Genomic DNA, 12828 nt, shown 5'->3' on the forward strand with positions numbered 1-12828 from the left:
TTTTCTCCTGCCGGCGCTGGCGGCGCTCAGCCTCCTTGTCCTCGCCCAGCTCTCCATCCTGCAGGGGAGGCACATAGCCGGGCAGCAAAACAGAGTCACCAGCTTCCAGGGGCAGAAACGCAAACCACTCGTTTTGCACAGAGCAGCCAGGCTTTTAAAAACCAGTCCCATAACTGGCCGAGGTCATCAGATTGCTGACTGAAGCGACTCTGGTGAACCGAGGTGCGTGGGTGGGGGGTGGCCCTGTTGCAGACACCCGGAAGCTGAGGGCTCCTGGGCACTCCTCCTGGGGACAGGTGCCCTGGCAGGTGTCTGGGAGAAACCTTTTTTCCAAATTTCTCTCCTCTGATTTACGGTGGAGAGGAGGAAGTTCTTTGAAGGAAACCATTAAAAACCAAGAAAGAGTGACAGATGGAGGGCACCAGTTTGCATTCTGTCAATTAATGTAAGTGAACTGTCCAAACAAGATCCCTATCTCAGGGAGGATTTTATTTTTTAATCAGAAAATGTGATGTTGGTACCTATAACTTTGTAGCTTCCTGCCATTAAACAGTTAAGTGTTGGACATATGGAAGACAGAGAATCTGCTGCCATGATTAACAAAGGTAGTTTAGGCGGCAGAATCGCCCTGCAGGGCCTAGTGCTGTCAGCGGCCAGTTTACTGGAGTTGGACGCAGTGCCAAGGTGGGACGTGGGCACTCTGGCTGTAGGCGGCTTTTGCACCCAGGAGACGGGCAGGGCTGAGAGCGTGGATGAGTTGGCCAGGGGAGGGGTCGAGAGAGAAGGGAGGAGGGCCTAGAACAGAACCCAGGACAAGGGCTATGGGAGGAAGATAAAAAAGACCAAGAGGGCAGAACAGAAACAGAACAGGGGCGGTCGCACCCTGGGGGGAGCGTGTGGATGGTGGCCTTTGTGTCCTGCAGGCTGAGCCCAGCCCGGGGCGCGGCCGCCCAGAGGTACTGCCAGTGTTTGTGTGCTCGGTAGTTGCTGCTTTTATGTTCGGATTAGGACTGGGTATTTTTGGTAAAGTTAGTCCTCCAATATATCACCAGAAGTAATGGAATGCCTTGCTGAAACTCTGTGGGTTGAGGACAGATATCCTTGTTGATTTCTGTGTGTTTTGACCCCCTCGGAGTAGCCTTAAACTGGAGCTGAGAGAAGCGTCATACGCCCGCTCCCGCCCGGCCCTGCGTCGTTGGGCAGAGGTCCTGATAAGGATACAAATGTAACTCAGTGTCAGCCTCCCTTTCCCTGGGGTTGAAGGAAGTGATTCACGTCTAAGCAGCGAAGCATCCCCTGGCTTTTAACAGGAGCTGTTAGAGGGGCTGCTGTTTGGACAAGGAGCTTCATCTTCCTGAAGCCAGCAGTCACAAAGCCACAAACACAACACGGGCCAACTCTATTGCCAGCATCGCGGGGGCTTGGCGTTAATATTAAACATCGCCAGCAAGGCAGAGAGCTCCGCAGCCCAGCCACAGAATAAAAATAAATAAAAGTAAAGAGAAGACCCTGCTAAAAGCGGTGAGATGATTTGTCGTCTTTCCTTTGTGAGGCCATTTGTCTTCTCTCGCGTCAAATCTGTTATAAAACAGTCAAACTGTGAAAGTGGAAATCATCCCAGGAATATGGACTATTAATGCACAGGAGAGGAGGCGACATCCCTTTTGTCAGTAGTCCCTCCCACCCCCCTCCACTTTTTTGCAAGTCCCACCAAGGTAAATTATTTTTCTTTAAAAGAATTTGAAAGACTTGAAACTAGTGGTAGGGATGATGGAAGTTTCAAGTGTTTTTCTTCCTTGTGTAAGTGGAGTGAATTTGTTAACTGGCTTGGGAGCAAGGAGGGAGCGCAAGTGGGGAGCAAACCTTTACAGATTCACCCCTCGCTCCCTCTCACCTCTCCTTCCTCCTCCCAGCCGTTCAGTTCCTTTGTTTGGGGCCTGAACCTGCATCTTTGAACATTTATAAATCTTGAGTCGGTCTGATCTTTAGGAGATGGGCCAGAGGCCGTGTCATCATCTGTAATTTAAAGCTGTAGGGCTAAAAGCATTTGCAGAGGTTTGAAGGACCTGATTCTGACCTGACCGAAGGAGCGAAATGGAACAGACCCTCCCGAGTCTCCTTCAAGCACTGGGGAGGATGGCAAGGAGAGCAGACACTCTAGGTAATTTATGGCCACAGTTTGCTGGGAGCCTTGCTAGTTGCCTGGTCCACTGAGAAATGCATCGTGTGCTGCCACCTTGTGGCAGATTTGGGCAGCTGCGGTGGGCTGCCTTGGAGCTTGTGAAGAGTTGAGCCTGGTTCTGATGGGAGATTTGCCTTGCGTCCAGATTTAGGTAATTAGTGATAGGTGAGGGCATTCTCTGAGTCACTGTTACTTTGCTAACTTGATCCTGTTAAGAAATAAGACCTCAGTAAGAGAAGGTCGCTTTCTTCTCTTTTCACGTTTCTTGGTGTTGTGTGTGTGTGTGATTTTTTGGTATGCAGTTGTGCCGGCGTTTCGGGAGAGAAGCCCGAGACCCACTTATTGTTAAGTGCTGGCCTTTCGGCTGCATTCAAGAATTCTGAGTCTTCTACTCGTAGTTTTTTTTTTTTTACGTCATCCTATGTGATGCTCCCTCCTTACAGGACGTACTTCTGTCCCTTCGCCTGCATTGTCTTCCTCACAACGCAGGCTTCCTGAGAGATGAAGGCCCGGAGTGGGGGGCCCTGCCTCTGATCCGCTGCTGTGATGTGCATGCGGCCGCCAGGAGCGCAGGGCAGCCTCCTGCCACCTGGACCAATGTAGTTCCCCTCTTAGGTCATAGAAACAGTTCTCAGGCATCTTTGTCTCGCCTGTAAAGTCTCTGATACAGAGTAGAATGGATTGGGGTCAGAGGAAGCAGAAGGAATGAAAGATTAAGGGAGGTGCTGTCTCATCTCTGGTATTTGGGGAGCGGACCTCAAAGCAGCCAGAAGGTTAGGTTGGGAGGACCCCTTGGTTTGGTGCCAGGTGATGACTGGCAAGATATCTTTTTCAGTTGGCACTTGGGATGCCCTGGGCACGTTGGCAGGCAGAACAGAGAGACTGGAAGCTCTGTGAGGGCAGGAAAGGACGGGCTGAGAACAGAGGAGGTGGTAGAGCTCGCCCCATGCACCTGGACCGCCTGGACCGTCCAGACACGTGGGTGTGGGCTCGGAGAGCGAGGGCCTCCCCGTCAGCTCTTCGGCAACCTGGAGGGCTCCGAGGGGTTCCACTGGGCCAGCAGGAGAACTCCAGCTCTGTCATAGCGGGAATGGAGTGAACTGTTTCTTTTCACCCAGAAGAGACCAGATTTAGTCAGGGGAAGGCAGCAGTGGTTGAAACGCTGCCACGGGGAGGATCAAGGAGCTGTCCGTCCTAACTCTGGAGGACTGGGCTGTGGGAGGGGTCCCAGAGCAGCAGAGGGGTGCCCGGCGAGAGGGAGGACACTGCCACCTCTCCGAGCAGAGGGGGCTGTCCAGACAGAGTTAACTGATAACGTTCACCTTCCCCACGCAGGTTCTGCCGCGTCATTCTTGTCTCTGTAATCCTACGAAAACCTAGCACAGCAAATAGGCAGTCCTGTGTATTTTATGAATTTATTATACCTTTGTGTTATACTTTGAGGCCAGAGACCATCCTCACCTAATACACATATATAAGCTTCTACAGCACTACTAAGTAAAATGTTTTCCAAACACGAACGTGAAAAAAAGCATGCATCAGTAACATTGCCATTGATTTTTAAAAGTCCATCTGCAGGGCTTCCCTGGTGGCGCAGTGGTTGAGAGTCCACTTGCCGATGCAGGGGACACGGGTTCGTGCCCCAGTCCGGGAAGATCCCACATGCAGCGGAGCGGCTGGGCCCGTGAGCCATGGCCACTGAGCCTGCGCGTCCGGAGCCTGTGCTCTGCAACGGGAGAGGCCACGATAGTGAGAGGCCCACGTACCGGAAAAAAACCCAAAAAACAAAAGTACATCTGCAGTCGGCAACCACAGTGGTCAGTGTGAGTTTCTGTTCTTGCTGTGTCTGTACTGACTCCCAGGTATTCGGGTTTCGTCAAGGTTCTGCTGGACACGAGTGCTGCTGGAATTGGAGCCCTTAGTCTCACTTTCCCTTTGTGTGTTTCGTCACCCTTGGATTCTCAAATGTATGTCTAAGACATCAAGTTCCGCAGAAGCACGCAGCACAGGGCCCTCAGGTGTGCAGGGAAGGGAAGGGGATTATGGGGGAGGGAGGCCCCTCCCCCCGCACACTCTGGGATGCGTCTTGTATATTTAGGGAGGACAACCACCCCCCCAGTGAAGCAACTAATGAACAATCTCAAATTAATCAAGGACAAATTCTGTGTATAGTTTTAATCAGGAAAGCAGCGATATTGTTTCTACGGGCACACGCTGAAATCCCTGCATATCGTACTTGCTTGGAGAATGGGATGTACTTTTGGAGGCTGTGCAGGTTTCTTTAGGGAGCGGTGGCCTGGCTGCTTTCTCCCTGCTGTCTGCTCGCCTTTGGCCACAGGGCCAGGTGGGTGCAGTGTGGGGGTGTCCGAGCCAGAGGAGGGGGAGGAGGAGTGGGGTGTCTGGGGCGAGGCCTGCGCGGCTCCTTCAGTCCCACGCCCCCCGCACAGGTCCTCTGCAGGGTTCAGGTGCTGCTTTGTAGTGTCTGCCCCGATGATGGCGTGAAAGCCCCTGGTCTGTGTCGCGGTCAGTGAGGAGTGCGCATGGCTGGACGGCACCGTGACACACGTCCACCGCGTTTCGTTTAGGGCTGCTTCAAACCTCGCCCACCACTCAAGTGATGGCATCTCACAGCCAGCTCTACTGGGCGCGCTTAAGTCTCTTCACAAGAGTCACATAATAAATAAGCTGAATCCCAGTACACACACACACACACACACACACGCACACGCACGCGCGCACACACACACACACACACACACACACACACACACTCTCTGTCTTTATGGAAGATGGCTGCTAATCCATGATCATTTTTTTCCAGAAACAGGTTTTATGATAATATAGTAAAAATATTAAATTAGAAAATGCCTCACTAAGGGTTATAAAACCTTACTACATTAGAGATAGGTAATTATCCCCTCTATAGCCTAAATGACAGTTTAAAAGAAATAAAAATGTTAGTGCTCATTACTTGCTTTTGTAGGTTGCAATAAAGGGTAAGTTAAATTTTAATTCAAGGAAGAGCCCCTGCTATCGACCTTCTACCTTAGGTCCAAGTCCTGTTAATTACTCTGTAGGTTATTCTCCCGCATGATACCCACATTAATACATTTTCTACATTGAGGCCAGGAGTGTGGGGGGAGGGTGACGGGTGGGGGGGAAGGCCTTTCAGCTCAGTGATTCAAATCTTGATTCTTAATGTGATAGGGAGCAGGAATTATATATTTAGAAAACCAACTTCATTATGCATAGCCTTAAGGGCACCTCAGGTATTAAACTGTACACTTACCCTGGAGAATCGGATGGAGATGAGGTTAACCTGAAGGACTGATAGTTTAGCTTCTCTGGGTGGCTCGATCCCGGTTAGGAAGGGTGCTGCAGGGGAGAATGCTTTGTGCAGCAGAAGGCATCCGACCCTCTGTCCCATGGTGGCTTCTCATTACCTAGTTCTGTTTTTAGTTTTGTATTCCTGCCTTGGGATGGGATAGGGATATGGACGCATCCTGTTTCTTTCCAGGTGCCTCCCTCTCCCCTGAGCACTGACCCCAGGTCTAGCATCTGTCTGGGTTTGGGGCAACGCTCAGGACGCCCTCCGCCTCAGTCTTTCTCCTGGGCCGTGCAGAGATCTTCCTACCGGAAAGGAGACACAGAGAGGCGGCAGGAATCAAATTTCCAGCTCTTTGCTGAGAGGCTCTCAGCATCCCTGCCTGAGAGCCTGCCCGAGCTGGAGCTGCCAGCTCTCCTTCTCCCTCGCCTTTCAGGTTGTCCTTTCCAGACACGAAGCCCCTCCTTACCCTGACATGGGACGTTACTCTGGAGTGGGGAACCTCACAGAAGGACCGGTCAAAATACGGTGTAGGGATTGCGACCGGCTGTGACCCAGGACTGGGTAACAGAGCCCTGCCGGTCAGGTGGCTTCCAGGTCTTTATTCTCAGCAAAATTGCAGGAGAACCTAATTGAGTTGTAAGCCTGGTAGATCATTAAAACTAAGTTTTGGTGGTAGATCACTCTGTGATTGGGGGGGGGGTTAATTCAGAAGGAATTAAAAGAATTGAGTATCATTGCTATAACAAAACTCTCCCATTCCCACGTCTGCTTGTTTGTGTGGCAAGGTTTCTCATCACTTCTGTCTACAAGAACTAAAAAATAGGAATAGAATTGGTGCTGAACCCTCTTTCATTCTAGCAATAAATTATATTCATCCATGGAATGGGAATGGAGGGGAAAGCCGCATCCATATCATTGAGAGATCATTTCCAGTAACATTTTACATATTCATGTATATTAAAATTTTACCAAAATTATACTACACTTTATTATATTGTTATTGTATATATCAGTTGTATCCTAATAATAATTGTAATGATAACACAGTCCAGAAGTAATTTTTAAAAATTACTTAGAGCCTTATGGTCCCAAGAAATTAAAATATTTCAACTTTTCAAATTTCAAAAAGTGTTTCAATTTGCATACTTATTTTTGTGGCCAAGAAGTGTGTGATCAATAAAAACTTTCAAGCATAAAACAATTATATTAGGACAAAAATCTGTAGGGAAAAATCAAATGGAAATACAAGTTTAAAAAGAGAAAGATGCTATAAATTTTCCAAATTAAAGAGTTTGTTTATGTGTTAAGTGAGTGATGATGGGTATCAGATCAGTATTGGCATATAGATTCCATTGGGTGTATTACAAAAGGGATGTAAGAGTTATTTTAAAAGCTGGTATTCACAGATTTGTGGTAATTATATCCTTTGTGACTATTAACTTCATCAAGAAAAATTTCATATATCAACTTAAAAATGTGTGCAGGGGCTGCGGGATTTTGTAGAGTTCTGTTAGGGGGTACGCAGAGAGGCTCGAGGACCAGACCCTGGACCCCACCCTTCGTGGCCGTGGTTTTCCCAGCTCTGTCCCCGGCGGGTCCTCCGCAGGGAAAAAGAGGGGCTGGGGCCTAGCTGAGCAGCCGGAGTCTGGGGGTCTTCATCCTGGTGGTGCTCCTGGACCCCAGGAGGGTCTGCTTTGTCCATCTCTAGAGTCCTTAGAGTTGGGGCTGAGGGGGATGGAGGCGGGGGAAGAGGGGACGGGAACAGAAAAGTCGCTTAGGAGGCTGGCACTGCATTCTGGGTGAGAGATGGTAAGATCTGAAATAATGGAGCCTGGAGGAGCAGGCAAGTTTGAGATACTTTGAAGGTAAAAATGGTCACTGATTGGTGGTCATGGGTGAGGAAGACTTCAAGTTGAAATTGCTTGGGGATTCTTAGATTGGAATAATCCCTTACTCATATTCTCTCTCTTCTGTAAAGCTACTTTAAGAACGCAGACCACTCGGCTTTCCAGGTTGCTTTGCCATGAACAGCTGCATCTTTGTCAGCTTTGCCCACCTGAGTGTGAAATGATGTTCTATCAAAACATGGGTTTCAGCATTTCCCTCTCTGCTCCCGACACGTGAACCCTGCTGCGGGCAGTAACTGCCGCCTTAGCCCAGGCGGTTTGCTGATGTCACCGCGCGGAGAGGAAGCATTTGCTCAGTGGTAATGATGGGCTCTGGTGCAGGCGAGCACGGCGAGGCTGGGAAGGGATGATTGTGAAGGGCTAAATGGCATGGTGCCTCTGCAGCTCCCTCTCATCAGATGTCGCAGCCTTGAAGCCACACTGTCCTCTTTGTCATGGCGACTCTCCCCTTAACACCATTTAATTTCTTTGTGGAAGTGGCTAGAGAGACTTGTACTCTTTGGCAAGTAGGCGGGCCATCGCGTGATAAAGTCCTTTATGTGATGGGGCTGGTGATTTGGCAGCCACTGCCTCTGGAAGGGAGGCTGCCTGCCTCTCATTTGCATGTGGTCTGAAGCTGCCTTCCGCCTTAGTACGCGCGTGTCCGGGGCCTGGCCAAGGCCGAGCCAGGCAGATGTGTACAGCTCGGGAACAAAAGAGACCCTGGGGCTCCGGGTGAACCTGCATCCTTTGTTTATAGGTCCAGGGGCACCGTGGTCGGCTGAGGGCACCAGCAAATTCTTGCAATAAAATTCCTGTAATAATACAGGAGACCCAGCATGATAAGATTTGTTTATATCCATGGCTTTTGCGGTTCCTTCTTTAAGACTTTTCCCTTTCAAAAAGTTTTAATATGCTATTCCTATTGCTGGGTTTTCTAATTATAATGTCTCTTTTGGTACACACCACTGTAGTAAGGTGACTTCAAAAACAGACTTGTAAGTGTTTGTGTTCGAGTCTGGCTGGACCAAAAATAGCTGTTTGAAGGTGGGGTTTTTTTTGTCTTCTGTTTTGTTTTGAAAATCAGATTTGCTGATGATGACTCTCAGATGATGAGAGCGGTTCTGTTAGGAAAGGCCTGTTTCCCTAACAAGGAGGGCAGGCTGTAGACCTTGAAAACATAAGCAGAGCAGGCACAGCTTTCTCCGAGGAGGTCGTTTACTCGCTGGTCCATGGCCTTCGCCCAGGTGCCTGCCCTCCTTCCCCGAGGGCACGGGCGTGGTCCCCGCCTCCCTGTGGGTTTGACCTGCTTGGACCCTCCTGGCTCCTGGCATCTCTGCAGGGAGACTGCCCTCCATCCAGAGAAGTGCTCTGGAGCTGTGGGCTCGGTGCTGGTGCTGGGAGGGCCTCGCCCGCCCCGACAGGTGCCTTTGGCCAGGTGGTGGTGGAAACAGAGGCGGCAGGTGGTCATTTACTTCATTTTCAGGGACGCAAGACCCTGGCATGTTAGGGTTTTTTTTTTTTTTAATGTCAGACCCAGCTTTAGAAATAAATTAGCCAATCGAATTATTTATTAGATGGAGAATAGTGGAAGGGCCGGGGCGTGGGGAAGACCCTTGGCGCCCGAGCAGCTGCACGTGTGCTGGTAATTGGAATCTTGTTGCTGGGTCATTTTCATTGTTTTTCAAGTACTGCCAAGTGCAAGAAAATGTATGAAAACTGAATTATATCCCCTACATCCCATGTCTGATTGAATCCTCCTCATGTGGCAGTCTCATACATCCTATTAAAATATTCAATCTTGTTTTCTTACTTGAAGAGCCTGTGTGTAAAGGGCAAACTTATAGAAAACTCGTTCCCTGGAGACAGGGTATCCAGCCACTCTGGACTATTTACATATTCTGCTGTTTGGCCGCTTCTAGGTTCCTGCCCTCCTTCGTATTTGCGAATAAGAGCTGTGGGATGCATTTTTAATTATGTGGCTGTGTTTCCAATTGAAGAATCAGACTGGGGTATTTCCCAGCTTCTTGGTTCTTTATTTTGTTTGTTTGTTTGTTTGCTTGCGGTACGCGGGCCTCTCACTGTTGTGGCCTCTCCCGTTGCGGAGCAACAGGCTCCGGATGCGCAGGCTCAGCGACCATGGCTCACGGGCCCAGCCGCTCCGCGGCATGTGGGATCTTCCCAGACCGGGGCACGAACCCGTGTCCCCTGCATCGGCAGGCGGACTCTCAACCACTGCGCCACCAGGGAAGCCCCTTTTTTAACCTTGAAAAGTTAACCAACGTGTTAACCAGTTTGTTTTGTTTGTCTTCCAGGACAGAGCTGTATCGATCTCTTTTTGGCCAACTCAACCCCCCGACGAAGGCCACGGGGACTGACGGCGCCCATCTCCCTGTGGCCCGGGGCCTGAGGCGGGACCTCCGCACACCCAGCCCCACATAGAGGAACTCGGGAAATCCCGGGAACGTGTGCTGTTCAGAACACGGGCCTGACGAGTGCCCGGAAACCTGGAATCCAGCATCTGTGTCACCGGTGCGTCCGTGTGCAAAGGGCTCGCCCCCCACGGCCTTGAACCACCACAAATAAAGAGTGTTTTTACTGTCGCCGCCCCTGCCACACTCGATTCCTTAAGCAGCACAGAGTGAGTGATATAGCGTTCCCACAGGGTGACAGGTTCTTTGGGAGGGTTTTCATTGTTTTCCCAGCCAAATGGCCTTCTTTCACAATATAAAATACTTCATGGAAGGAATAATCCTAGGGTAGATGTGGCTTTCGGGGTGAGTCGTGTTTAGCGACTGATCGCAGCTGTGAGGAGCAGGGAGCCCCCCAAAACCTGTCAGCTGCGCCCCAGAGGCGTTGGAGCTTGGAGGCATCTGCCTACTTGTTGCTAAATACAGATCTCTGACTTCTTGTTTCCTCTTTTCACCCATAAAGATTCTTCCAGAGTCCTTTTCCATTCTCACCATTCCTAAATCACTTTATTGAGATTAGCTGTGGTGTAAATCTAGCAGGGGGAAATGATTCACTTGTTTTTCATCCGAAAGGTCAAAAGCTGGAAATTAAATCCCCATAAGGGGGATTTATTGGCCTGCTGTGGTCAGTATGCAATGAGATGATCTTGCATAAGTAATGTGTGCGTGCCCGCACTCAAGGCCGACCGTCTCCCGGGTCCTTTGCCCAAATCTGTATTTTGAGCTATGGAATTAAAGGAATGTTGCGTACAGGCATCTGAGGGCAGTTGTAGTTAATAACTAGTCATTGTTTTTAGAGTCAGGTTTTGGTATTGTTTTAAAATGTCAAAACCAAGTGACAGATTTTTGTGCCCAGGAATCCCACGTGTCATTGACGTGGTGTCTGTGGACTGCGACACAGCGCCCAGAGGCTGGGTTCCAAACGAAGTGAGTCTGGAATGTAATCTGCATCACAGTTTAGTATTAACATCTGAGTGTGTCTGCTGGGCTCGGACGGGGCAAATGGGGGGAGGAGGATTTCTCCATCTCACACTAATTGGACCTTGGTACATCCTGCTCTGTTTTTCTTGTCTTGGTAAGTTAACCTCTTGGGCTTGATTGTCAGGGAAACGTTTAATTTTCAGTGTGTCTCCAGTTACCTAAAAGATCACTCAACGGAAATAGAAGATTTCCCCTACAGTCACTCGAATATAGACCATCCAACCCCATCCATCTAGCCTGAGGATCCCAGATAAACCCACGTTAGAACAGCAAGTAAGTAACCTCTTAACGCGGCACTTCCCGTGAGCATGATGCAGACCCACGATTCCTAAAGAGATGGAACCTTTGTCACAGTCACTCTCTACCTGATGAAGAAAAAATTTAAGCAGGTACTTCAAAATATTTGGAGTCCATCATGTTTAATTAAAATGAATTAAAATCAGGAGAGATGAGAAAGAACGGATAGAATTTTCAGTAAAGGGAGGCTTGCATTTTAAAATTCAGAGGACCACCCTCCTTCCAGCCAAGAGTAAATTGGAAACTATTTTAATTGACACGGATACTGCAATTCAACTGTTACTAGAAAGACAGATTAGTTGATTGATTTGCATTTTAATAAAACGAATACTTTACATTTTGGTGGCTAATGCTGATTTTGAAATGAGTTGAGAACTGTTATCAAGAGTTTCAATCCAGGGCCCTTTTTCAGTGTTGACTGAAGCATTCCTCCCTTTTGTGCGGAGTTGGCTTATTTTCTTTTTGTCCAGTTGACTCCTTCACACATGACCCTCCTAAACCACAGCCCCTGAAGACACCATCAGAGCAGCGAGGAAACCGCAGGGCCCACCCAGCCCAGGTGTGCACCCGGGGCCGGAAGCAGGCCGTGGGCTTTGCCCTTCGGGATAGAGAAGTTAAGGCTGGTTTCTCATCTTAGTTTATTTTACGTCAAAAATTAATTACAGGAAAGTGGAAGGAACAAATGGAAATAAGACTTGGCTGTAACTCCACCACTCAGAAAGATCCCCTTCTCGTAGTTAACCTGTATTCCTTCGTAGCCCTCTTCAGTGTAGATGCTGTGATACCCAGTAGACTCCTCTCTGGGGGGAGGGCCCAGGGAGCAGTGCAGGTGGAAGACTTCGTTTTTCCTTCTGGACTGTTTGAAATGTTACCCTTTTTAAAACAGTAAAAACAAAATGTCCGTGCAGCATGTCCCCCTCCGCATAACACACATATACCACCCGTTGAGAACCAGTGGTACGTTGTATTCTGCATTTTAATACTAATAGTAGAGGGGAAGGTTGTTTCCACGTTTTTGCAGATCTCATTGAAGCATTTTAACTGCTAACTGATAATTCCATTGGGGGCGTGTCTCTTCAGTACTGAACCAGATCCCCTCTTGTTGAACACTTAAATTGTTATAATTATTTGCTATTATGAATAATGTTATAGGAAAATATTTGTGCATAAAGCTTGTTTGTTGTCTTTGAAAATTATTGGGTTTTTTGGCATAGATTTTTGGGAGTAAAGTGAACCGAGTGAAAGAGTCCAAATATTTCAAAGGCTCTTGGTCCCTATGACGGAGGCTTGTTTTAGGGCCCGTGCACTTCTCACCTGCCCTAGGCGGGACCATCTGCAACAAAGGGTGTTGAAAGGCAGAGAGGAGGTTGGCCCTGGAGTCTGATCCTGTGGTTTATTTCTTGCTCCCCAGGGAACCCTTCAAATCAGCATCCTCCTCTGGGAGGATTAAAGAGCTGCTGCCTGTAATGTGCTTTGAGATGCTCCAATGAAAGGTGGTGGACAAATAGGAAGTGACACCATCCTCTCCCTCCCCGACCCTCCTGTCTGGTTTCTGGCTGCTAGATCGCATATCATTTTCTCTCCACCCTCCCCACTGGTTTTCATGCTCTTGCTGCTTTCCGTGCCTTCATCCTGGGGATCTCTCCGGTGGGTTTTCCTTGCCTTGTATGGGTTTATGTTTCT

At 48.9% G+C, this 12828-nt stretch overlaps 1 protein-coding gene across 2 annotated transcripts in view; it reads left to right on the plus strand.

The window, feature by feature from the left end:
• The window catches only part of AATF (apoptosis antagonizing transcription factor), a 98732-nt gene extending 88733 nt beyond the window's left edge, over positions 1 to 9999 (plus strand). For both annotated transcript variants that reach the window (XM_060135663.1, XM_060135664.1), the window contains one exon: positions 9712 to 9999. In XM_060135663.1, the coding sequence (XP_059991646.1) occupies positions 9712 to 9838 (127 nt within the window). In that variant the 3' untranslated portion in view covers positions 9839 to 9999. The remainder of the gene's footprint in view (positions 1 to 9711) is intronic.
• Positions 10000 to 12828: the final 2829 nt, after the last annotated feature.

This window comes from Lagenorhynchus albirostris, chromosome 20, assembly GCF_949774975.1.
Source record: "Lagenorhynchus albirostris chromosome 20, mLagAlb1.1, whole genome shotgun sequence".
NCBI classification, from domain to species: domain Eukaryota; kingdom Metazoa; phylum Chordata; class Mammalia; order Artiodactyla; family Delphinidae; genus Lagenorhynchus; species Lagenorhynchus albirostris.